Consider the following 27,139-nt stretch of genomic DNA (forward strand, 5'->3'; position numbering starts at 1 on the left):
AAATGTTCTCATGCAAGCAGAGCTGTGAAAAACAGACCCAATCACTGAAGCCAGTAGGCCCTGAGCAAAGTCATTTTGACAGTTGACAGTAGGGAAATCACAGGTGTAAATAATCAACTTAATGATGACTGAACCGTTAATATGGTCAGTAACATCTGTGCTTTTCCTGCTAAAACATTTTCAAATGGCTGCTATGAGAATTGGACCTATTTTCAGCAAGGACCAGTGTGAAATCACAAAATCTGTAATCAACTTTCTTCATCACACTGGACTATAGTATTTACACTCACTGGCCACTTTATTAGGTACAACTCAAGCATCAGAATGGGAGACGCGCAACACAGCAAAACTTGAAGCAGATGGTCTACAGCAGCAGAAGACCACAGTTTTTGTCATCCCTAACAAAGTGTACATATTAAAAAGTTATTTATTGGATAAATCCAGAACACTCGCCTGTCAATTGAGTGTATGGTGTGAAAATTAAGTAAAACACGTGTAAAAACTAGATTTGCTGTCATATACAGTGAATCCAACCTTTATAAAATGCCAGTCCGTCATTCTGTATAAATATTTTTTGTCTTTGATTTTCTTTGTCAGCAAAATGCATTAGCTGGAGGGAGGAATGGTTGATAGGATGGGTAGATCATTTAAACTTTATGTTTTTCTCAATGACTTTTTGGTTTGACCAAGTCACTGCTCAGACTCACTGTTATTAAAACCAATCACCGGTTTCGATGATGAGAATAACTGGTGTACATCTACTTTGGCCACAGGAGTCCCAAGGTAGAGGTGGTGTGAGGAAGAGAGCATCAGATCTTTCCCCAGATAAACTGCCAGCAAAAGATAGAAGCACAGGTGTGAGGATACATCCTCTGGACCAATTGTGAGTCTTTTCAGTTGTCAATCATGATATCTCACCATAATGTCATCAGATAACACAGGTGTAACTATGCAACTACATTTCCCTAAAATGACAGGATTTTTTTTTTCCTGGTTAAGAAGAAGTAAAAAAAAAAAAATCATTCATTTATTTTGGAAAAGATGTATTTGATAGTGAATTTAGTTTGATTCCACCAGCTAATTTGAAGGGACAGGTTTTATGACCAATATTCCAGACTGCCACCAGGGGGCAGTCCAGATTCTGTTGCTTCACTTTGAAGAGCTGTCAACTTGCTTATCTTCATGTACAAAGTACTGTATTAGCTCAGTGCCTGGAAAAATTGATAAATCATAAAAAGAAGACGAGCAAAAAATACAGCAATGAACTATATTGCTTTATTATCTATTTTATTTATTTATCTACACACAAGCATACATGTATGTGTATATAAGTGTGTGTGTATATAAATATATTTGTGTGTGTGTGAGCATACGTAAGTGTGTGTGTGTGTGTGTGTGTATATATAGCACTATCTATGTGTTGTTTATGAAATTAATTCAGAACTCGGTGTCAGTGGAAAAAAGTGCAATTGAACTTTAAACTCTCCCTGTCAGGTGACTAGAGATAAAGTGCTATAAGGGGCCCTGTCTCAACAGTAATAAATATATAACTCACAATATGTTATACATGCATGAGAAAACAATATCCAAAACCTTCTAAATGCATGCTGCATTTTTGTCAATTGTCCTTTACTGTAACCTGAACTCGGGCCCAGAAATCCCAAGAGTGAGAACCCAGACAGAATTTGAGGAGAGATTTCTGAAAAGAAGAGAAAAGTGAACAGACTGAATAATTAGTCATCAAGTGGCTTTTCAGGTTCCACAACAGATTTTTTTTTTTTAGAGCAGAGGGACGGGCAGGCTGGTAAGGCTAGGTTGCTTTCAGGAATGTCAGCATGTAACAGGTTGGTGTAGAGAGAGGGACGGAGGGAGTGAGCCAAACAGGGGAGGGACTAAGAGCAGGAGAAGGAGAGAGTCATAAATACAATAATTACAGCTCAGGCAAAAATAAACGTCACAGGTTGCCAGCGTATCTAACAACACTGCTGTAACACTGACAGCAGGGACACAGGCTCTGGGAATTACCTCTCTTTTCACTGACTTGCTGTTTGTACTTGGATTTACTTTTTCAACAGAGCATTTCTTTTATTTTGAAGCATGGATTTGCTTTTGGATTCTGGCTAATTACGACAGATGTCTTAATCATTTTTTTAATGCCAGCATTGTCATAGGCAGATATTTATAGCAGACAAAAAATATAGCAGATATTTATCATGTCTGTGATTGCCCTGTTTAGGGGGAAGTTAGGAAAGTCACAGGACACGTCAGGGAAGCATGCAGCTGCTGTGGCTCAGCCGAGCCATGAGGAGGACGATGACGAGGATGACTCCAAGGGTGGTTTCAGCAGAGAACCCATCCGAAGGAACTCACGGTTTTACCGGTCGATGAGGAAAAAGAGGAATGTTTCATCTGATCGGCGTGGAAGTAAGAGAACAGCAGAACACTTAAAGTTACAGTATATTGGCTCATCTGTATGTCACCTGACATTTAAATTCAAAGGTTTTTGCAGAGGCTTTGTTGAAGGGCATAGTGAGGATCTAAGTGCCATCTCTGCCTTGACAATGGATTTAATTTGGCTCCCGTGTGGTTGAAACTAATTGCTGTTATTTCTTTTTTGTTCCATTTGCATTTGAAGTAGTTGTCACTGAAAGTGGAACAAAGGTTTGGTACTTCAATGCTTCACTAGACTTATTCATGAATACAACCTGAGAAACTGGTTCTGTTTAAACTGCGCAATAATACCTGAAAGTTCCACATGTCGCTTGCCTGACATTTTCAAGCAAACAGCCTGAAGTGTGTGTGTCTGCAAGTGTGTGTGTGTGTTTTCAGCCAAACACACCTGAATATATTGTTGATTATAGTGAAAGTTTTCATCTCCTAATGGATTTAAAGTACATCAATACACAACAGTCTTGAAGAGGAACACTCATACACACATGACCAATGATGGAACAAATCATTTAACCATTTGTCTCAAATGTTTTGAAATCTGCATATTAGCCATTGCACCCCTTTCATAAAACCACACTAAATGCAACAAAGCGTTTGAGCTTAGACTTTGCCCAGATAGGCCTTTAGGGAGGGATCAAACTAATTGCTTAATACATAACTATTATGATCACTGATGGTAAGGATGAGGAAATTAAACCAGTACTGTGTGTTTTTAATGGTTGTTTTCTCAGTCGGATTAGGATCGTTTCTAAACCTTTAATCATGATTACGATGTTTGTCTTATTCATTCAATAACCATCGTGTATTAATATCTTTTTTTTTGTGTTCTTTTTTTAACTTTGTTCTTTTGCATTTCAACAGTGACACAGTATGATCATATGGCATTTGCTTTGATTGCATGGATGGTCATTCATAGCACATGTATACAAGTGAAGATTTCAATCAGGGAAGACTTAGATTGACAGTTGAAAAAAAAAAGATCAGTGATAAGATTTGGATGTGCAAAACAAAACAAAAGCACAGAAGCGCATTGCATTCACTTGAAAAAAAAAATATTTTGGTTTGTTTTTCAGAGTAATTATTTCTGTTTTTCTGAGAAATCTTTCTTTTGATTTACTGAATAATTTTTTTTCTGAGTTTAGAGAGCATTTGAAACAATAAATGCATTCATTCCTTTATTGGGAGTTCGATTTATAACAACATGGATGGTTTGTTTAGTTTAATCAAGTTTTACTTTGATCTGGGTTTAGGACACTGGGAGATAGTCCTATCCTTAAGTCACATAGATGGTATTACCATTAGTTTGTCGACTTTACGCAGGCACCTGAGGACTTTGCGGGTGTTCAGAAGGAAAGCACATTGTGTCAGATCTGTTAGACATGGCAATGTTTCTCCAGGATCAGTTGGACAGATATGGCATGCTCCATGGATACAAGATGATGCATTTGAAATGCATTCAGGTTACGTGGTGACTCAAGAGACGATCAGGAAAATATGGGAGTCACTCGCAGGTTGGAGGTTCTCAGGAAAGAAATTACTCCGAAAAACAGGAGGGGGGAAAAAAATAAAAAAACTGAAAAAAAATATTCAAAAAAACAAACCAAAAATTAGTTTGAGTTTTTTTGTTGTTGTTTTTTCAAATGAATGCAATGCACTTCCGTAGAGAAGAGACGGTACCAGAAATAATATTATAATTAGCTTACCCGACTGACAATAAGGATTCTTGTAAATGAAAATGAATAACTCATTGCTCCAATGACTTGACCAAATATTAAACATTGTAGATTCAGAAGAGGACGTGTTGATCTTTAAATGATAAACAGTGTAAAGATTGTTAAATTAATTATGGCAAAGAAATGGTAGAAAACCTGAGTTGATGTTGCGAGAACCTGAGGTTTAGTATATTTATGAATAAATGAACTATCAGTAAACATCCAAATATCAATAAAAGGTCATAAGACCAAACAGAAATAAAACTCAGAATAGCCAACTTATAAATATCTTGTATTACAGTAGTTTCCACAAAGTGGTCACTGGTCTCCCTGTGGTCCTCAGTAAAAGAAATACATTGGAATAAAAGAAGTTCAGGTCATACAGAAACATCACATTAGAAGCACTAAACAGACCCAAAAGGAAAAAAAAGAGAAATCGGGATTAAATATACAACAGGAAAACAAAAAACAATGAAACCAGTAACAGAACCAATTTAGAAAATGTAGTCTTAGTGACGTCTTGTATTTGACACTGTTCTCAATATTTGCAATAGAGCTACAACTAACGATTATTTTCATAATCGATTAATCTGTCGATTATTTAATCGATTCATCGTTTGGTCCATAAAATATCAGAAAACCTTAAAAAATGTTGATCGGTGTTCGTCAAACCTGGAAATGATGATGTTCTCAAATGTCTTGTTTTGTCCACAAACCAAAGTTATTAACTTTTAATGATTTCTTTTTTATCCAGAGCAAAGAAATGAAGAAAATACTCACATTTAAGAAGCTTAATCGAAAATGCTTCGAACCGATTAGATGATATCAAAATAGTTGTCGATTAATTTAGTAATCGATTAATAATCAATTAAGCCCTATAAAGATTACCTTGAACTGGGGCAACCACTAGACCACTGGTCGCTTGGCGTGTAAAATACAATTTGGCAAAAACCTGCCCGAAGCACCTTATCACAAAAAAGTGAGGTGTATTTTTCCACATCACATTATTAATAAATTGTAGGAGATAATATTCACTCTTTTGCTTCCACAGTTAGCCATGATAATGTTTTTTGCATCTCAGACACATTTGGTCAGAATGAACAATTTAAAGCTCATCTCGCTGCTCTGTTCTGAGCTACTTTGAGTTTCTTAAAGTGTTTACCAAACAACTGGGCCAGCGCAATTTACCTGATAACATCAGTCACAATGGACAGTGGGATGTATGATATGTATGATGTGGTATTATTATTATTATTGTTATTATTATTATTATTATTGTTAATATATGTAGGAAATATTCTTGGAATTGCAATGCCTTTCCTATTTTGGTGACATCATCAATTTGATCGGACCAAGAAAGCAACGTGTCCAGTTTAACTCCCAGCAGTTTAGGTTCAGTGACCTGCTCTACATCAACTGACTTCTGTATAGTTCGGTTAGCTAGGACATTTTTATTACCAAAAACAATACATTTAGTTTTAGCTATGTTCAGAATTCATTTGTTTGTTCTCACACCTCTGATTATGCTTTGAAGCCCGGCATTAAGATATTCTCTCAGCTATGCTAAAGTGGAGTCATCCCTGGCAATTTTGTTGCCAGTTTCACTGCTGAGTTTTCTGTGCAATGACAATAAAAGGAAGTCTTAGTCTCTAAGTCTATCAGCATAATCACCACATTAGCATTTCTATCAACTGATGTTAAGTCTTTTCTAAAAATCGAAAATAAAAGAGGACCCAAGCAGCTTCCCTGTGGAGCACCACAACATACATTTGTTTTGAGAAAAACTGCCATTGAAAAATACCCACCGTCTTCTATTAAGCAGGGGCTAAGGGTGAAAAGTTGTACCTTTTTTAAGCTTCAAAATACTTTGATCCGTGCCATCAACAGCTGCTGTGAAATCCAAGAGCACAGCTCAAACTAGTTTCCCAGCATCCATGCTGATGTTGGTTTGCCAAGTTAAATAAGGGCTAAAACATTGAAATTTGTGTTACATTTGTGTCTAATATGTTAAATGAACTAATAGCGCCAAGCTGAATAAGTGAGAGCATGTGATTTGTGATGAACCAGCACCAGTTATATGCATGACTTCATGTAAATCAGGCGTCAGAGATCTTCCCTGTTAAAAAAACACAAATGTCAAAGTCAGCGTAGAATGATTGAGCAGAAGAATGCTTTAAGCTGCTACAAAGAAGATGAAATATGTTGATTTATATGCATATTAAATGATAAAATTGTTGCATGTGCACAAAGCATTTAGCACTTTTCTAGTCTTGATGGTGAGATTTTACACTTAAGTTTTGCAATTTACCCTTCAGCATATAGACTACAGTTTGTGCATGGGTTCCGTGCATGGGCTAAAATCATGCAGACTAGTGTTCGGTTAAATGAAGACTGCGTGAATCTGTTTTCTGCATGTCAGAGTCCAGAGATGGACTTTGTCAGCTGGGATTGGCTCTCGCTTCCCCTGTGAGCCTCAGCAGGATTCATTAAATGAATGACTGTGTATTTGATCTGATTTACATTATATAATGTGGATTTCTGCCTAAAGCCCCATTTAAGAAAAAATATAGTCCTCTTTAATTCAATACAGCTCTGTAGTCTACTGCAAATTTAAAAATGTCTGCATTACTGTAACAGTTGACATATTTGACCCAGTGCCACACACACACTGGTTTCCCTGACACCGCTGTCTCCAGTAGCAGCAGCTCGGGTGTGTTCTTGCCCCCACCCAGTTGACACATTCTTGAATCTGTAAAGCCATTCTTTTTTTCTTTTTTTTTTGCCTTCACCTTTTGTCTAACTTCTTTTTTTGATTGTAGTCTAGTGTCCTTTGTCACACTCACTGTATTAACTGCAGCAGGAACATGTGTCGCAGTGCATTTTCTTTTATTGATGAAGTCTCTGCTGTTGTCACCAAACAAGATCTCTGTCCTCAACTCCACTCCTTTTTACATGTACTTGAAATTTACATTCAGAAAAGTCTTCTCGCTTGATACCTCGATTCAGCATAAATAAAACATTGACCAGAAGGATCAATAATATGCATTCATTTAAATAAATGTTTTGTACATATATATATATATATATATACACATATATGTGGGCTTATGCCTTTGTGCTGACGTACATTTTAATGCCTCCCCAATTATTCATCAAGTCAAACAATAGCTGTGCGTGACTTCTGACACAGAGGAAACTACGGCATGGAACAAAACCTGCTTCTCCCCCTCTTTATACGGCTCCAAAGCGATATACAGCAGATCCCTAGATTTATTTCTCAATCACCTAGGGCAGAAAGACATCGCTGTGAGCTTTACCCAAATAACAACAAAATACTGGAGCAGTATTCATTGACTTACCTATTGTAAAGAAAAGAAAACACAGGAATACAGGAATCTCACATGCCTCCATAACATAAACAGGAGATAACAGTGCACAACAAAAAGGCTTTCTCACCCCGACAGCTACTAAGACTGTTACAACATTTACAAAAGGCTGTTTATAAATGGATCATACACAAAACTTATTTGAACATATGGTCACATTTGGTGTTTGGAGAAAAGGATCTGAAACAAAGTCTGCATCTGTCCGTCACTTTTTAATTAGCACACCATCAGCCTCTGTTGGTTTACTGGTGCTTCCCTCAGATTTATTTTGTTGCTTTGGTCTTTAAACGCCTTTTGTTTGGAACATAAACTTACTGATCCTGGGAGCAATTGACCAATAACTCCTGGTTAGCACCTCACATACAACCCCACTTTAAAAACCACCACCTATTACTTTAATGGCTGACATTTCCCTCATTAAGAGAGGAAGAAGAGAAGAAGACTAGAGTTTAAAAGGCACAGTGAGCTGGAGGACAAAGACAGGTTGGTAGTTGATATGGATCACTGAAGTGCGTTAACTTTTGCACTAATATGAGTATGTGAGAGCAGGTCTGTTCGACAGCACATATGACAGCGATGACAGTAAGGGGACTTGTCTGGTAGCATTTTTATTTATTTTTGTTACTGATGAATACTCTGGCTGAAACAATGACAACTGCTATTATAAATAATGCACTTACCAAATTGCAAAGGCTGCAATTTGTAGGCAAATTTAAAAAAAGTAGCACATGCATGTTGGTAGTATAAAATAATAATTTATGTTTTATTGGTATCATGTGGTACTGCTCCATCTTGTTTTAAATTTATAACATGGTAAATATTTACTGAAGTGTCAAAAAAAAATTGCAATATGTATGTCAGAAAAAGTGGTCTTATCAAGTGGTCTTTCAAAATCATCATGTCAGTGTTCTTTACGGAATAACTATTTTCAGTAAATAGCTGCGTAATAAGCAGGATAATGTGCAGTGGGATGAGTCAGGATCTCATAACTTTTGTACATGATTAAAAAGACAAATTTGCTCTCTCTCTCTCTCTCTCTCTCTCTGTCTCTCCAGCTTCTCCCAGGCGTGATGTGGACCACAGTCCATCCCGCAGAGCAGGCGTCACCAACGCCAATACTCCCTTACCCCACAAATCACCTTTGTTGCCCGACACCAGACGGTAAGTCTGCATGCCTTCACTGCCCAACCCAACAAGTGCACCCAAGTGACAAGTGAACACAGAAACACGCCCGAGAAACAAGCAAAACACCCAGAGCTTATGTAAACACTGTCATACACCACTTTTATACTTCATGCTCAGTAATCAAATGTCTGTGATAAGCATACGTGCCTGGTCCAATCACAGCTGCTCAGTGGCCTCATGCAAAGAACTACAGAAGAGGCGATGTGGGTCATCCACAAAACCTGAGCCCAGCTACTCCAATCTTGTGTCAAGTCTGTCATTGGACAAGACACTTGAACCCAAACTGTCCCTGAAGATGCAGCCAACTAACAGAGTGTGAGTGTGATAGAGAAGCAAAAGAGAGAATGAATGTCAAGTGTGATGTAAATTCATCAACCATAGCACCTGCAAACATGCTCAGACCCATGAGTATCAATTTCTCATTACTTCTTACATTATTACATGAGAACTAAGAGCCCATTACTACATTGTTATACAAGTAATTATATCACATTACCTCATTGTATTACATTAAATTATTGCAGTATTCAGTACCACACTATTGCATGCGTACATTCACTCACTCACTCACCCACCGTCTACCGCTTTATTCTCCACATGAGGGTCACAGGGAGTGCTGTATTTATACATTCATACATATATCTACATTATTGCTGTATTCACTGCTGAACTATTGCAGTACTCATTACCTGATTTCATTGTAGTAAAGTATTGCAGTATTCAGTTCTCCATTATTACATTTTATCTCAGTATTTACAATACATTACTTCACGATATTGCATCACATTATTAAGGTATTTAGTATTACACTAGGACATTACCTCATTACTTTGTATTTCATTATTCAGCACTACATTTCACACTACTGCTACTACCTCAATATTCAGATCATTACCTCACTACCTTTATCTTACATTTTTCAGTTCTCTGCTACATTATTACTAGAGCTGCAACTAACGATTATTTTCATAATCAATTAATCTGTCGATTATTTTCTCAATTAATCGTTTGGTCCATAAAATATCAGAAAACCTTAAAAAATGTTAATCATTTCTTTGTTATCCAGATCAAAGAATGCTTGAACAATTGGAAATCTTGTTTTAATCATAAAAAAAGCTTTGAAACCGTTTAATCGATTATCAAAATAGCTGTCAATTAATTTAATAATCGATTAATTGTTTCAGCTCTAATTATTACATGAGAAGTCAGTACTTGTTTCACCCCAATACCTGAGAGCACATTAGCCATAATTATAAAAGAGTATTGAGTTTTTACATTACAGTACCTCAATAAAGTTACAGTGCATTGTTACAGTATCCACTACTACATCAGGACACAAGTTTTCCGTATTTTATTTCATAATGTTACATTTTAACAATAATCAGGGGTTTTTTCGTATTACATTATTCTATGATTACTCAGAACTACATTGTTAGTCAGAACTAACTCGTGGGGCAGACCACACCCAACTTCAAACTCTGTTTTCTTTCAATCTCACATTCACACTTGGCACCTGTCAACTTTGTGACGCGTGGTTGTGACGCTGCTGTGGTGACAAATCTTTCCACAGACAGTCACAAGTCAAGTAGTGACGTGTAGCTGAGCCAAATTTACATAAACACTGCTAATCAACTTTAGTTTCACATCTTTTATATGTCAACAAGAGAGAGAGAGCTGCAATGTGTTGACCAGGTCTGTTGAGACGAAAAATAATGGAAATATGTATGGAAATCTAAGCATTTGGAAATGTTATGATATTATTTTGGTATTTTCAGTTGTTACCAAGGTAACATTGGTGCCTTGTTCTCAACTATGTCCTACTTCAGTTGTTGGAACCTCTGAGGAAACATCTGAGGGTGGTCTTCAAATGACTATCAATTCATCAGGTTCATTTCTATGTGTTTATACATATTTATGCACATATGTTATCCATGTCTAGTCCCCTGAGAGTCCCGTCCATACCTCTTTAAGTTGGACAGGAAACGTAACTTTTCCCTCAAATAATTCACTGGTCACCATAAAAGCTACATTTTGAGCTTTTATACCAGAGAAAATCAATTTAACAAGTTAATGGACTGCCTTCAGAGCTTTTAACAATGTCTTATATTGTTTATCTACCAAATCAAACTGGCTCAGGGGTGACTCAGTGGAGTATACTATGACATTTAAGTTATGGTTATATACCGTACTTCATGACAGGGATGGTAACTTATCTCTATTCAAAGTTAGTTATTGGATCAACTGTGGATTTTCTTCTACCCACTGTAGATCTCAGTAAAAAGTAAGAGCCCAATTTTACTTCTGGGCCCAAAAAAATTATGCATATACACACAACTCACGCATAAAGCACCTCCTACACACAAACTAATATGTGTGGTACCTCATGTAACTTATTCTTTACAAATACAAGTATGAATCACTGAAATGTTTTATTGACAGAAATCTATAATCTTTCCCTTTTGTCCTTACCTGTGAAGCACTTTGTGATGTCTTTTTAAGCATAATTTTTCACAAAAGAAGTGTATTGTATTAAGTTGGGGGATAAAAGAATGGCTCTGTTTTTTCTGAATTTAAGAGAATTTTCCCTGAAAAACAATAGCACAGAACAAAAATTCTGGAAAATGATCTTAATTCAGAAAGATGGCTGGATGCGAAGAATGTCAGTCTGTTAATTGCATAATTGTCCAATGGTTTACTTGGCAGATGGCTTACTAAGGACAACATTGTGGTCAGTGTTTGGAAAAGAAATGCAAGAGATATCAGTCAAAATTCCAAAAGGTGCCGCCTCTGCCCCATCTCTCGCAAAAAGCCTGCTTAGTGAACTGTTTGACACTTATTCAGTTAACAGACGGGCGGACCAACAGACAGACAGACAGACAGACAGACAGACATACCTTGCAGTTAGAGATAAATAGCAGTAATGGTTTACAGATACATGTGAGGGTTAAACTGCAGTGGGACAGGACAGCTGTTCTATAGCGTTAGAGATTGAGAAACTTGCTGATGCAAGAGTTAGTAAAAATGCACTTGTCCTTTGACTTTGACAGGTTTAATGGATGGCAGAGCAGACAACAAGTATGGACTTGCGTACAAGCGATTCGGGGTGTATGTGTATCCCTTTATGGCAAACTGTACGAGTTGTTATGAGGCTTGTGAATGTGTGCTTAGGTTCTCAGTGAGACAAAAGCAGGTGTGCACATGGTTTCATAAATCTGCAGGACAGAATGTTCCTTTTTTGTTGTTTTTGTAAAGGTTTATACATGTTGCTGGTTGTTTACGCTTTGGTTTTGATGTTGTGCTGTTTTGTTTGGTGTTTATAGGCCAAAATAAACATTTTGTTGTGGATTATGTGAGTGTGAGAACTACACAGGACAAATCTGTAGCAGTAGACCGAGTCTTAGAGGATCTAGCCACTAAAAAACAGTAGTTTTAAGGAAAACTGTTCCTTGAACAAAAGAAATTCACTTGACATTAAGCAAAAGTGCACTTCTGAGAAAATTAAATAAGAAATGTATGTCATATGGAGAAGTCTTAGGCCACCTCTAGCTTTGTTATTGTTTTCAAAAAATATAATACTAAATACTCAAGCATGTCTTGGATAAACATGGAGTAATAGGCCTTTCGACAAACACAGGTTTGACATGAATTAAGGTTTCACTCCAGGTTTAACAGAGCCGGATTCCTGCTATTGTTTAAGTGTAAGGGTAGGTCACAAGAAATACTTGACGCTTCAGCATGTAGAAGCTGTTTTTTTTTTTTATTTAATAATTAATACATATTTCCTCTTTTTCTCTGGCTGTATTCAATTAAAGAGATCGAGATTATTATATATTGTCATTAGAGCATTGCTGAAACGACAAATCAAACCGTGTCCTCAGACCTTTGCGGTGCTCTATGTGATTCTAAATATTATTTTTTTTGTTGACTGTAGCCCTCAGCCTTAACCAAATCTCCATTGTTCCAGATCTGTGTTGCCAAGCAATGGTGATTCCAGAAGCAGACATGCTCGGTACAAGGATGCTGTGGATAAGAGAAGAGAAGGTGTGGGTGGAGGAAGTGCGGACATATCGGCAGCCTCCAACAGCCAGCACAGAGATTTAACAGATGACAAGACCTCTTACAGGATTCACAACGTTCATAGTGGAGAAATAAAAAAGCTCTCGGAGAAAACAGCTGCAGCTTGCACTGTGCAGGAGGTCAGAGGGACAGACATGAGCTCACAACAGCCCAGTTCTAATGGAGCAGACCGGGAGCACTTCAGCCGCAGGTAATGGAGGGTTGTCAAGGACAAAAACATTAAAAGATTATTTTTGTTCTATACTGTATATATATATCTATCTTAAACTGTGGTTTTGTGGTTAACAAAAGATACAAAAGACAAGACAGGGAAATGAAAGTGATTTATTTGTTTGTAATCAATCAGTTTTTTTCAACAGATTGATAAATGCTTTGTGAATAATAATAATATGTGACATTGGAATGACTGTGTGGAAAGACAGATAAAAGAATAATACTGTAAAACCATAGTCCTAAGGCTCACGATGTATATGTTGCTGGACTGAGCAGAGCATTCATCATTGTAAATCTGTGGGCTTAAATGTGCCAACAGCACTGCTGCATCATTCTGTAACAGTAAAATGAAGCATAAAGTGATTATATCCATTCCTCTGCATGCCCATACATGGATTTCCTGTTTTGTCTCCCCTTTTTTCAGGTTGCTGAGCAATGGACAAGGCTCTCAGACGATCACCCACAGCCTCAACATCATCAAAAACATTGGTGAGCAAAAGATCGTGAAAGGGTGAGGGTATCGCATATATTCCACCCACTGTTTCCGCCTCCAGAGAAGCGGCTGCAGCAATTATCTCTTCATTGTGAACAGAATAGATATGATGAATACTGAATGACAGGTTACTTTAAAAAAAGAAGAAAAACAACAATCTATTAACCAACTACATTGCACCTGTTACTAGTATCTTTGACCCGTTTCATCAAGGTCGAGTGCCTCTCTAAGCTGATCGTCTGGCAGTGTTGACAGTCTGCTCACCATACTTCAGTGTGTACATAGGCTAAGGCTTATTTGCAGGGATCAGTCCACATTTACTTAAGGCAGCAGTTTATCTGCACGACTTCCAACACTTGAAAATGAAAAAGAATATAGGTGTAGTGTGCGCGTGCGTGTGCCACTCTTATGTAATTTCTCCGTCCACTTCGACGCCCACCAAAGCAATCTGCAGTATATGACTGAGGGAGATTATGCAACCAACTCCAAAGTCACCTTCGCTCTTCATATGCACACAACCCAACGTTCCCTGTAAAGAGCATCTGTTCTTATCAGCAAACTTTCAACCCACCTGAAACTTGGAGAGCGAGACGGTTTTTATGTGTCTGTTCAACCTCCGCACTGACTTGAGCGCAAACACATTTGAAGTCCTACCCACTTCTGTGCATGTTTTTTTTTCTTATTTCACTGGCCTCACAAAATGTCCCATAAAGAACAGACTGCATGTGTTATTTTAAAACTGAAACACAATGCTAACTGGTTTGTTTAATGATAAATACTGAACACAAATGTGACCAATCCACCATTTGATTCGTAAAGGAATATTTCGTTTTTATTTAGAATGTCAAATTATGTTGAGTTGTCACAGCGGGAAATACTAGTCATGTGATATTTTGCTGATAGAAGTTGAGATTTCTGGGTCAAAGAGGGAGAAATAAAACATCTTAAGAAAAGGGCTTTTAACTCAGCAGAAGAAAAAATACTGTTTCTTGAGATGTAGTCACCCAGGCTTTTGCCTAAAGCAGGAACAAACCCCATGTGTACTGAATGCCTGACATATTTTCTTTCTTACCCTCCAGCCTTCTTGTACCAAGAATACCGGGATACCTCCAAGCAGCAGGAGATCGAGCAGCGGCGGCAGCGTGACAACCTCCCTCCCGGGGTAACGACCGGGACCTCTGTGACAGAGCCCGGTGTTGTGTCTCCACCAGCGCTCCAGCTGCAGCTGAGGAACAGCGCTCGCTCACTGAGCTTATGGCAAAACTTGGAGGCCGTGCAGGCCAGTGGGCTGCTCACTCGGTTACTGCACAAAGAAATCATAATGCAAGAGGTTAGTTGCATGTTACTCTCAAGACCGGGCAGGAGTGACTTCAAAGGTTTTCATGTTTACTGTCAAATAATTTAACGTTCAAGGTTGACACAAAATGGTGGACATCAACTTTTCATCAGACACCTATCTACAGCAAAGTTTGTTGTCATTTTCAATCAAAACAATGATTTGCAGTGACCTGGGTCCTTTCTCTCCCCCATTTCATTCTTTACTGTCCTGTCCAATAAAAGGCAAAAAAAACAAAACAAAAAATTCTATTTTGATGACGTTGGGAAGCAGCATGGAATTGTGGGAATTGTCTTATCTTTTTTTAATTTCCTGCACATTTGCCAAATGCACACAACAATAATTTAAACCAAAATAAAGTACAGAATATCACTCTGACATTTCAAAGGGCATAAAATCAGAGACTGAAAAGTGGTTGATGACCAAAATGCAATGGTCTGTGTCATTGAATAGAAATACTGATTTGTTTTGATTTAGTGAGTGTTGTAAACTATTTAGCTAATTTAAGTACACTACATTAACATAAATGACATGTGTATATACTGTATAACATTAATTAAGGTTGAAATGTTATATAATATCCAAGAACTACTGACTGCCAATTTGTCTCAGTGGTCACATGTGGTACTGCAACAGAAACATCCTATTCTGTCCCCTAGACGATGATTATGTGCAAACACGGTTCGTCACATTTTCTACTCAATATTAACATTTATCCTGAGTGATGTCAAGTGGACAGTAAGTATAGGTCTGAACTGAGCTAATGTTTCCTGTATGTATTTTTACATCCAATCAATCAATACAGTGTGAAAGCAGATCCATTCTCAAGATGCATGTTGGGTTTTTGTCCGAGATTTTTTTCCCTGCACCAAAAGACAAATACGATATTTGTATAAATATGTTAACCTGTGTTGCGTTTCAAAGATGAGCTTCTGATATTTGGTGTGACACAGCAAGATCAATGCAACAGCATAACAAACTACAACCTGAGCAGCAGGTCTCAATCCCCACCCTCACAGAACAGTTCAAATAAAACATGAACATAATTATCTCCCTTTTATGACAGGGTTGTTACCTTAGTCTGTCATGGCCTATAGAGTGTATATATATCTATAAGTACAGTACATCTAATTAACTGTCTGTCATCTCTAAACCACAGATGGCAGCACTGACACACAGCATTTTGTTTGTTTTTCTGTCTAGGCCATGTTTGAGCTCGTTACCTCAGAGGCATCCTACTACAAGAGCTTGGAGATTTTAGAGACTCACTTCCTACGTAACCCAGTTTTATTCAATACTCTCAGCCAATCCGACATGCACTTCCTCTTCTCCAACATCGAGGAGGTCATGAAAGCCAGCGAAAGGTAGGACACGACAAGCTCTTTTATTTATTTATTTATTTATTTATTTATTTATTTATTTATTTAATGTCTCACAAATCTAGTGAAGAAGCCTGATCATTCAAAGTTACAACCTTTTTCTCCATGATAATGGTCTCTTGATATGTCCAGGTTCCTGATGGACCTCGAGCACCGAATCGAGGAGTCCATTTTGATCTCTGACGTGTGTGACATTGTTTACCACCATGCAATGGAGCACTTCAGTGTCTTCACCAAATACGTTATTAACCAAGGATACCAGGAGAAGAACTACAGGCGTATTTTGTGAGTATTACCTTTTTCATTTGTTACGATGTGCTGCCTTCATGCACTTGTTGTTTTACATGCGTCACAAAGTCAGTTTTTTGTTGAAGCAGATGGTGGTGGTGCTTTATTGTGATGTACTGCACTTATTTGAAAGCAGGGAGTCTGTGCTCACACTGTGGCCTGCTTGACTCCTTACAATAAATATGTGGATGAGAGGGAAAGAGAGAGAGAGAGAGAGACACTGAGCAAGAATAATAGACATAAACCTTTATATGTTGATGTTTGTTTTTTGTCCGGGGAATTCTGTCACTTTTCAGAGAACCGGTTTCCGTCTTTGATTGAGACAAATATGATGTACAGGGTGTGGCTGACTGAAAATATAATGTGTGTGTCCTCTCCATCACCCACACATACCTGATTAAGAGAGTGACTTTCCCATTATGCGCTGCAGAGAACAAGTAGCTCACACGATCACGATGTTGAATAACTCTGAGGCCTGTCGCTTGTTTTTTAAAAATGAAATATGAAATTAAGTGTGTTCGTGAGCTCTTAAAGTGTGTGTGGCTGGTTTTGTAGATTCAAGATTCTTTATTATTCACCCATGATAAAGTGTACGAGTCATGAGAACCAGGTTTCTTTTATTACTTGTCACACACAATCACATCAGTAGTTAAGCTGTAGAAATGTTGGTTCTGTCACTTCAGGTAACATGTGACAAATACCCAGTCACTAATTATTGTGATACATGAGAGGAGGAGGAGGGGGAGGAGGAAGCGAGCAGTGTTTCCTTCTGTCATGCAGCCGGTTTGCACTGCCATTCATTCCAAGACGGATTATTTCCAGGCTGCATATCATGAAGCAAAGGCGCTTTACTCCCCCACTTCACATTCATTCACACGGGCACATGAGCACCAGTTTCCCATAAAGTCCACCACACGTGTTCAAAGCCAGTTAACTACAGTTATATCACAGAATGTGTGCTGTTCAGATATTCAGATTCACATCACTCAAATAGGGTAGATGAAAGAAATGCCGTCTTTCAAAAATAATTAAAAAGTAGTAACAAAATCACCAACAAAACAGAGAAGGTCATACAATTTAAAAATACAAACTGAATTTTGGAACATTTACTGCATTCAGGTAAGACAAGCTGGCAGAAACTAAACAGTGAGCAGTGACTTGTTTACTAGACGCAGGTGAAACTAATCGGGGGAGGAGCAGGAAATCTCAGTGGAGGGGAAAACAGGGAGTGAAGTTGTCTGAAATGAAAGAGAATGTATGTAGCCACAACAGGAAATGGTAAATCATGCCAACAAAAGTGTTGCCGTTTGATTTTCGGTAAGTGCTTCTCTGCTGAAACGTTCATAGTTCAAACATTAAATGATAACGCTGCTGATATGGGTTATTTGTCTTGACCTCAACTCCCCTTGTCTTGTTTTGTAAAGTGCGTTGTGATAATGTCTGTTGTGATTTGGTGCTACATTTTGATTTGACGCGTTAAAGCAGGAAAAGCACAGGTGTTACCGGTCACATTAACGATGGCTCGTTTCAGCATGAACCCTGAAACTGAAGAAGCCAATTCATTTGATTCTTTACACCTGTGATTTTCCGGCTGTGACTTGTAAAACAAAATCACCCTTTGGGTTATTTTTTGACCCAGAGTCGTCAAAGTCTGTCATCGCAGCCTTTATCGCTGTTCATTACCAATCAAAGATGATTAATAATGTGTTGGTGGTCTGGCCATTGTCCGCCATGCTATTATGATTTTTATCGTCTATGCTTCCTGGTTCACTAATGGCTCAAAGTGAGTGTTGCTAGGTGTCACCGCTGATGTTTGAGTCACTGATAGGTAGTTTGTTGCCAGCCAAGTCTGGTGTGATTGCAGCCATTTGCAACCGCACAGATGTAAAACACAAGGAAAGAAGACTACATAAATAAAGTTGAACACAAAAAAATTATAGACATGGATGTTTGCAAGTCCTATAAATGCTGTGAATTAATTCTGGCTCTGAAAAAGTTGACCCACAAACTTGTAGCCGATTTGTATTTGATGGAACAATTAGACTTTTAGAGTATTTGACAGACTCTTGTACCATGTGACCGTCAATACTAGAGAAGAATTATTTATTCTTCTCGATACTTTGCATGGCGTTTCTGTATGAATGTGTTGAATGTAAGAGAAAGGCGTCAGTGAAGGGTTAAAGTGAACAGAAACCAAACTGAGCTGCTTTAGTGTCGGCAGTTTTCGTAACATTTACTGTCGCTCTGAAATGTACCATTGACTTTGAACATGCTGAAGCCGCTCTGCAGTATTTTTGGTTCAGGTTGTTAAAGGCTCATTTGGCTCAGACACATGTATTTTATGGCTGAATTTCTTTGCTACCTTTGGACTGTGTACCGTGTATTGCCATAGCAACATGTGACCTGTTGTTAATGCTGTTTTCTTCATTTGTACCAACTTGGAACGTCTTTACCCTCCTGGGGCTAAATGTAGAAATGGCCATGCACGATTACACCGTTTAATGCGCACGCAGACTGGTGTCAAACAACAAAAGTAGAATGTTTGGTGCGATTGCAAACTTCAGAGTCTTCAATGAATTGTGCAAATTAAATTTAAAAAAAAGAATTGGAAAGTTGAATAGTCTTTTGTTTTATCCTGAACTGTGACTCATTTACACTCTTTCATTTTAGTCAGTTAATCATTGATTTTATATTGATTAGAAATGAGATATCATCAATAAAATTTCACTTTCGTTAGATGTTGTTTTGCACAAAAACCCATCGGCGGTATTAAAGGGATAGTTCAGGTTTGTTTTGTTTTCTTAATAGGGTGTGTATGAGTTACCTATGGCATGTCGGTGTGTTGCATACAGCATGTGTGCACCAGAGAAGATGTGTTTCAACCCTCTAAAAGAAGTCCCAACTGTAAAAGAAAGAAACATCCTGACTGTATGCTATATTTTGAATATTTTCAGAGGGTCATTATGCTGTCAGAAAGCTCTTTTTCTAGGCACAGTATAAGGACACCAATGTCAAAGCTTTGTTCTGTGTTGCAACGCAGCAATTTAGATGTCTGGGTTTTGCTTTCAAAGGGCTGACTGACAGCATGGTAAACCACTGAAGGTTTTCCAAATATAGTGCACAGAAAGACTTTTTTCGCCCCTCTTGAGCCTTCTACGATCACACCAAAACAACAAGTAATTCATTTTTTGCAGGGCCTGACTCTGACTACATCAGCGATTATCAGTGTGTTACACACTTCTCACAGTGTTCCCACCTGCTCACTATAGTGGAAGGAGATTCCCCAACAAAGTGTAAAATAAATAAATAAAAAATAAAACCGCATGCATTTCTCAATCTGCTTTGCTCTGCCTAACCTGTCAAGGATTTGAACTGACTCACAGTGCCACCTGCTGTTGTGAGGGCGGACACATGTAGGAAACTGGCTGAGAGAAGAGAACATCGCTGCACTGTATTTGTCTTGTCTTTTTAATCATCGGACAGTTGGGTTTTAAAGTTGTGCTTCACACAGTGTAAACCTAGATCTAATCCTGCTAAATTGCTTTTAAATGTGTGTTTTAACCATGCGTTACATACATATAGTATACTGCTTTTATAAAGCATATCTTTATACTTATTTGTTCATATTTTGTGGGTTATTTTATCTTAAAGTGTGTCCTTTTTGTTTTGGCACGAAGTCGCCCGCATAGATTTTGGTCTTTCATGGGTTTTCTTGACAAATGAAAATAGACTTGCAGTAAGCGATCAGGGTGGGTGATACTGTGTCTACGTGTGTGAGAACAAGGGATGCTGCGTTATTTCTGCAGCTCATCAAGAGCTGGAAATAAATCGACTCTGTTTTTCAGAGTTGGAGCTGTAAGACAATCTCCTTGTGCTCTCTAACCACTGTATTGTCTCATCATGACTGTCCAGAGAGGGAAACCAGGCATTTCGGGAGACGATGGCTGCACTGGAGAACCATCCGCGTGTCCGAGGCCTTTCCTTTACCTCCTTCCTCATCCTTCCCTTTCAGAGGATCACAAGGCTCAAACTGCTCGTACAAGTGAGCGTGCCAACATGATGCATTTTTAATATGTTGCAGCAATAAATACTTGGGGGGTTTCTCCCCACTGTTGAGGCTTTTTGGTGTTTTCATGTGACATTTTTTTCTCTTCTCAGAATATCCTGAAAAAGGCTGAGGAAAACTCTGAGAGGGAAGCCAATGCTATAAAAGCTCATCAGCAACTGGAGCAGGTGAGCATCAGTGAGAGTGGTATTGTTGAAATATGATTATTATTATTATATTATTGTCATTTTGGTGAAATTATTAGATCTTAGTGGTGATCCAGATGTGAAAATTCCAGCTCGACAAACACATTCACACCAGTCCTGGTGGTAACACCTGAACTGCTATTGAAGTTAATCTGTAACCACTGATTGACACTCTAAACTCCTTAATTCCCTTTACATATTACTATTTACATACGGTCTATGATCATGAAGGCGGTGATTACAATCTTTATGGCTGTCATTACTGTGCAGTGGTGTGTGACATCCTGATGGACAGCATTGCTGTGTTCATTTGTTTTTCCTGTGGTTTAGGCAACAAGATAGTTGCAGTTTAGATTTATGGCCCAGAATGGTGCATCTGTTTGGGGTTGTACACTTGCGTGTGTCTAGTGGAGGCTTCTTATAGTTTGACTTATGCACCAGTGGTGTGTTCATAAATGTGTTGATAGAAATGACCAAGGCACAGGTCAGTACTTGACGCTTAAGTATTTTATAGTGCAGTCTGCCTCCCTCTACTGGCCCAGACTGATGAGCATGAAGACAACAAACGCAGTCAAACAAAGAACTAAACAACACAAACCCTAGTTACATTTGTTGTCCTATAATATAATTGATTATACTGTAAAACATACAGTTTATTGCATGTATTATTTCTTAATTAATGCATGCAATAAGTCTTAATTGGTTTCATTAACCTACATGTAATCAATTCCATTTAACTCCCTGGACTGTTTGTTGTCAAGTAGCTAGTTTCCAGCAAGTTTACACACAGATTTCACATCTGACATTTGATTTTTAATGTATACGTGTGAAGTAGAGCATCTCACATGATGATTGAATACTGTTGTATGTTTTGGGTATCTGTGTCCTCCTCAGATTGTCAAAGAGTGTAACGAAGGGGTGCGAAAAATGAGCCGCACGGAAGAGCTCATCAGAATTGAGAAAACACTGGAATTCAAATCCAAGGTAAACCAAATCTTACTTTCTTCTTTTGTCCCACTATGTCAAAGTTACATACACACTCGTTTTTATCCTTGCACATTTGACCTATGGAATAGTATGGGCCCTTTGCTATATATACATATATATGTGTATATGTATATGTATGTGTATATGTATATATGTATGTATATATACATATATATGTATATATATATACATATATAAACACATATATATGTGTTTATATATGTATATATATATATATATATATATACATATAAAATGACAACATACAGTATAACTATATAGGTAAAGTATGGCAATATCATTCTCAGGATAGGGACATACATATACAGTGTACAGTATCTGTATATAAAGTCCTCTTTATTTACTTTTTTTTTTTTTTATCTTTAACTCCTGCAGTCCGTGCCCATCATCTCTCACTCACGCTGGTTACTAAAGAAGGGTGAAGTGCAGCTAATGGCAGGACCAAAGACCACGAGAACCATGCGGAGTCGTAAACTCTACCAGCCAGTCTACTTGTTCCTATTTAACAATCTGCTGCTGGTCACCAAGCCAAGCTCCAGGTAAGCATTTGTCATATACTATATTGTCTGTCCTTTTTACTCTGAGGTGGTAGTTTAAACAAATGCAGTATCAACATAATGTCGGTGCTTTCGACACTTGGTCAGCAATGATTTAAGTGCCGTTGCCTAAATCCTTTGGTGTGAGGAGTGAACAGTTTACAAAGTGAGACAAAGCCGTCTAAGCAGCAAATGTATTGATATTGATAAGATATTGTCGAACTAAACAGACATAGGTTGTATTTGACAAGCCTTTAGTTAAGTGGCTAAAATTAGTTTTTCCTCATGTGTCCATAACTCACACAACAATATAAAAGACCTGAAATATTGGATCATAAAAGGCTGTTTTTCATTGAAATTCAGTTTCTGAAATTTTCTTTACTGTATCCACCGTGACAGCAAATGTTTGTCACATTTCTAAAAACAAGAGGGCCTTCTTACCACTCTGTGCTCCTGTCCTCATGTTACCTTGGTTACCAACTGAGTTGCACACTTCATTCATTCATAAGCAAATCCATCAGCAATTGCACTGAAAACGGGGATTGTTAATTGAGCGGGTTTCTGTTTCTGTCAGTGGGGACAAGTTCCAGGTTCTCGACTGGTGCACGCGGGCCATGTTGAGGACTGAAGACCTCGATGACCAGGGCCAGCTGCTGGCCAGCGTGTTCAACCTGAAACTACTGGAGAACCAAGAGGATCGTGCAGTCAACTACATGCTGAAGACGGCCAGTATGTAAGTACCTAAAGGATGAGGATGGCTGGATGCCTCTGAGCCGCTGTGATCAAGATGTTTGTAGAGAAAATGAAGAAAAGCATTATTTTTTTTTAATACATACAGATGTAGTTCTGTTGATGGAGTTGCACTTTGTGAGTGTGTGTGTACCTCGCTATGTGGCACTATTTGGGAGGGTTATATATAAGTATGTCTTTTTATTTTTCTTCTTCTTGAGTGTAGTTTTTTTTTTGGAAAATGTGGAACAGGCATTTTTGCTTCTGTCTGCACCTAGTTTAACTCTGAGTGTGAGTAAAAGCATCCCAACAACTACAAAGTAAGACCATCTATAATCTTATCTCCCAAAAGTCCTGGTGTTAATTTGATATTTGACATAAATGAGACTGATTTAAAATAAACTACACTATACATCACTCATTACAGAGTGTTATACTATAGCTCATAGTTATGCGTCACAAAAATTAAGCTGCTTGGATCGGATCGGCTAAAAGTTCATGATTTGTGAACACCGACCAAACACAATGGGATAATTTTCATCAAGAACTGTAGAATATGTCTGAGTGTTTAAACAAACAAATGTTTACAGGAGTGACAAGCTGCGATGGATATGTGCTCTCACTCCTAACCGACGCACTCGCTTCATGTCCAGCACCAGTTCACATCAAGCAGGTGAGAGTGAGACACAACATCACACTGAAGGCGTGAGCAGTCGTCACCATCAAGCCCTGGAAACATGAACTCAAGTGTGTGTGTGTGTGTGTGTGTGTGGTCTTTAGACTCTCCACAGGTGCAGTGTATTCAGTCGTACTCTTCTCAGGAGCCAGATGAACTCTCCATTGAGATGGCAGATGTTTTGAACCTCCTAGAGAGAACAGATGATGGTGCGTATTAAAGCTTTAGTGTGCAAGAACTGGTGAAATCTCATGGTGAGGCTGCAGATTGTAACAAATGGAACATCCCTCTATTCATCCCCTCCCTTTTCATGTGCGTCAGGGAGCTACAGTGGCCTTTGCCATGACAGATAACACGTCGCTCTTCTTCATTTGTGTAGTGAGCTTCTGCTATGAACCACAAAACACACACTCTGACTGGTTTTCTCTTCAGGCTGTTTGTAGAAACGGCAACACAACATGACGGCGTCCTTTAACAAATAGTTCATATAAAAAAAACTTATTTTAAAACTTACATAAACCACTGAAGTGATTTTACACTTATGCAAACATATTTATCGGTGATATAGATTTGGTTAAAAAAACGTTCTTCAAATACCAGAAAGCATAAAAACTCACTGTTTCCTCTTCCTTCCTTGGTTAATGTGCTGGATTTTATGTGGGCGGAGCCATTCTTCTTCATTTGCATATTGAGCTTATTCTTCAAAACATGAAACGCATTTGTGTGGTCGGGCTGCTGTAAACATGTCAATTTAAGTAACCTTAAGTATTAAAGGCTAATTCTAAGGCTACGAAACCCATTTTTAATCGAAAGTGATTATACACATTATACAAACGTACTTATGCATCGTATATTCAATTTCTGCCAGCAAACCCTCCTAAATGTTACACACTGGACCTCTAAGAAATAAAAAAGTAGCCTAATACGAGGAACCTTCTGTGTTTTTGCTTCTTCTCTATTTCAGGCTGGATGCTGGGTGAAAGGCTCCATGACGGTGAGAGGGGCTGGTTCCCTAGTCGCTTAGTGGAGGAGATTCAGAGCAAAGAGGTCCGAGCCCAGAACCTGAGAGAGGCCTTTAGGATCCAGCAAGCCCAGGAAGGTGGAGGAGGCCCACAAACTGCAAGCAGGTCTGCACTGGGCAGAGCGGGCAGACGCACCGCAAAGGTGTCCAGCTTCTCCACTTCTTGGACTGGTGAAATGGGGGAAAGCAGTGACATGAAGCAGTGAAATCAGTAAAAAAAAAAAAAGAAAATTGACGTTTTCAGGACCATTATGCACTAAGAAAACAACAACAACAACATAATAATCAGGATACACACAACAATTCCAACACTAAGACACCTTGTCCTTTTGATTTTCATTTAAAAGTGGATGGTTTTTAGAGATCCACACTTTTGTCTCAGTGATCAAAGTGCTTGAACAAGAGATGCTGCATGTCTCCTAAAAATGTGTCGTGAATGTGTGTTGTTGGCCCTCACTTTATGAAGTATAATGCATGACACAAAGCTTTGTGGTTGGACGGAAGCTTCGTTTGGTAACGACTTGAACCCTAACAGTCCAGAGCCCCCTCTTCCACTAGCGCGGCGCGGCCTCGCCTCGCCTCGGCACGACGCGGTTATTTTGCATTCGATGTACTGTAAGCTGCTGCATGGGCAAGTTTTAAAACTTTTAATGTGTTCATGTGCACACTTTTATTGTAAAAATAATCACAACGTAAGCATTTAAGTGTACAGTGGCACTGAGAGCTCAATGCTCTGCAAAGCAAATGAGAGAGAGCTCCGTCAGTTTGGCTCATATGCTTTATGAAAAATGGGCGTAGTCTTCCGGTTTGAAAAGTGAAGCATAGGAAGTAGCAGTTAGCCACCAGGGGGCGATTCTGCTGGTTGCAAAGATAAATCTGTTTGAATGAGTCTACGGGAAAATGCTTATTGAGCTTAGTGAGCATTTTCCTGAGGAGTCAATGGTCTAAATTGCAAGATTTAGGTTTTCTTTAAAAGTATGTGATGTTTATTTTGTAAATGATGTTCTCATTTCGAGGAAAAAAGATGACAAACTACAGCCCATACGAGTGGACACCACTGGCTGTATATTAAATGTGCGAAGTAGTCTTCCAGTTTTCCCTCAAGAAACCAAAGCAGAAGTACAATATGTTGAATAGCCACCAGGGGGCAACTCTTTCCATTTGATTTATGACGTTAATAAACTTAATGGTCTCAACAGCTAGTTTCAGGTCTTCTTCAAAAGAACATGATGTCAGTTTTATTATAAATGATGTTCACGTTTTGAGGAGAATGGACCAAGCACAGAAAATAGGAGTGTGATTGACAGCTAATATTGGCCAAATCTTCAGTCTCGTGGCTTCAAATTGAGAGTTAAGATCATTCTGACCGGCTTCAAAACTTTGAGTTCATTTTGCAACCGGAAGACTACGTCCACCTTTTATAAACAGTCTATGATTTGGCGACATATGCAGCATTTAGGGACCAAAATGTTTATGTATGAGGAGATGATTTCAATTTTTTCAAAGAATGTCCTCGCATTTTAAAACTTGTTTGAATGTTTTTTAAGGATTCCTCTAAGGATTTTTTTTTTTTTTTCTTTCCCGACGATGAATGGTTGAAACTTGAGTTGTGCTGAGGCTACTTGGATTGACTGGCCAACAAAGGCCTATTTGTTTGGTGATTCTATGCTGTGCAATGGACCCCCAGATTGTCATTGTCATGACGAGTCCTCCTGCTGCGCTGAAGAGCGAACACAAGCTGAGCGCAGCCTGTGGTCTATGCTGTCAAAAGACAACAAATCTGGACATTATAAATCTGCAGTGTTTCTTACTCACTGTAAACTTCTGTTTAACACACACACACACACAGGTTTGCACAGCTATTGTTTTAAGGACTCGCATTGACTTCAATTCAATGCCTAACCCTTAACTTTAACTAACGATAATTCCAAATCTTAGAACTAATCTTGACCAGGTCCTCAGAAATGAATTTCTGCCTCATTAGAACCAGGTTTTGATCTCCATGGGGACTACTGGTCCTAATAAGGTCAGTGTTTATGCCAGTACATAAGTACACACACACACACACACACACACACCATCTTCCTCTATCTCTCTTGTGATTAATGCCAAATAACTGCAATATGTTGTAAAAAATACTATGGATCAGTCTAATTGTAAAACCTGCGTGTCTATAAAAATACAGTTTGTGTACAGTAATGCAATCCTTGAATGTTTAAAATAATAGTAAACAAATACTTCATTTTGTAAGATGTAAATTATTGTTCATAAAAAAGCAATGATCACAGATTTCTGAATGTTTCTTTTTCAGTGTGTTTAAATTCATGTGCATCATGAAACTGGTTTGAGTTTGACTTTAAATGAAGGACAAATAAGTCATATCTTGTTGATGCTTTAA

At 38.3% G+C, this 27,139-nt stretch overlaps 1 protein-coding gene across 1 annotated transcript; it reads left to right on the forward strand.

Moving 5' to 3' along the window:
* The first annotated feature begins 1,942 nt into the window (after positions 1 to 1,942).
* ngef (neuronal guanine nucleotide exchange factor) lies at positions 1,943 to 27,139 on the forward strand. Its single transcript, XM_058634617.1, has 15 exons — positions 1,943 to 2,424; positions 8,605 to 8,710; positions 12,699 to 13,001; positions 13,449 to 13,513; positions 14,597 to 14,847; positions 16,057 to 16,217; positions 16,365 to 16,517; positions 20,433 to 20,562; positions 20,679 to 20,753; positions 21,666 to 21,755; positions 22,155 to 22,318; positions 22,890 to 23,048; positions 23,635 to 23,717; positions 23,825 to 23,929; positions 24,685 to 27,139. Exons 1-15 carry the CDS (start codon positions 2,214 to 2,216, stop codon positions 24,945 to 24,947), a joined length of 2,319 nt encoding a protein of 772 aa, XP_058490600.1. The 5' UTR covers positions 1,943 to 2,213; the 3' UTR covers positions 24,948 to 27,139.

Source organism: Solea solea, chromosome 7, assembly GCF_958295425.1.
Source record: "Solea solea chromosome 7, fSolSol10.1, whole genome shotgun sequence".
NCBI classification, from domain to species: domain Eukaryota; kingdom Metazoa; phylum Chordata; class Actinopteri; order Pleuronectiformes; family Soleidae; genus Solea; species Solea solea.

Coding starts and splice junctions, on each gene's coding strand:
- ngef (XM_058634617.1), top strand. CDS start 2,214: ATGTCTGTGATTGCCCTGTTTAGGGGGAAGTTAGGAAAGTCACAGGAC. Junction 16,518..20,432: donor AAGAACTACAGGCGTATTTT/GTGAGTATTACC, acceptor ATGACTGTCCAG/AGAGGGAAACCAGGCATTTC. Junction 23,049..23,634: donor ATGCTGAAGACGGCCAGTAT/GTAAGTACCTAA, acceptor AAATGTTTACAG/GAGTGACAAGCTGCGATGGA.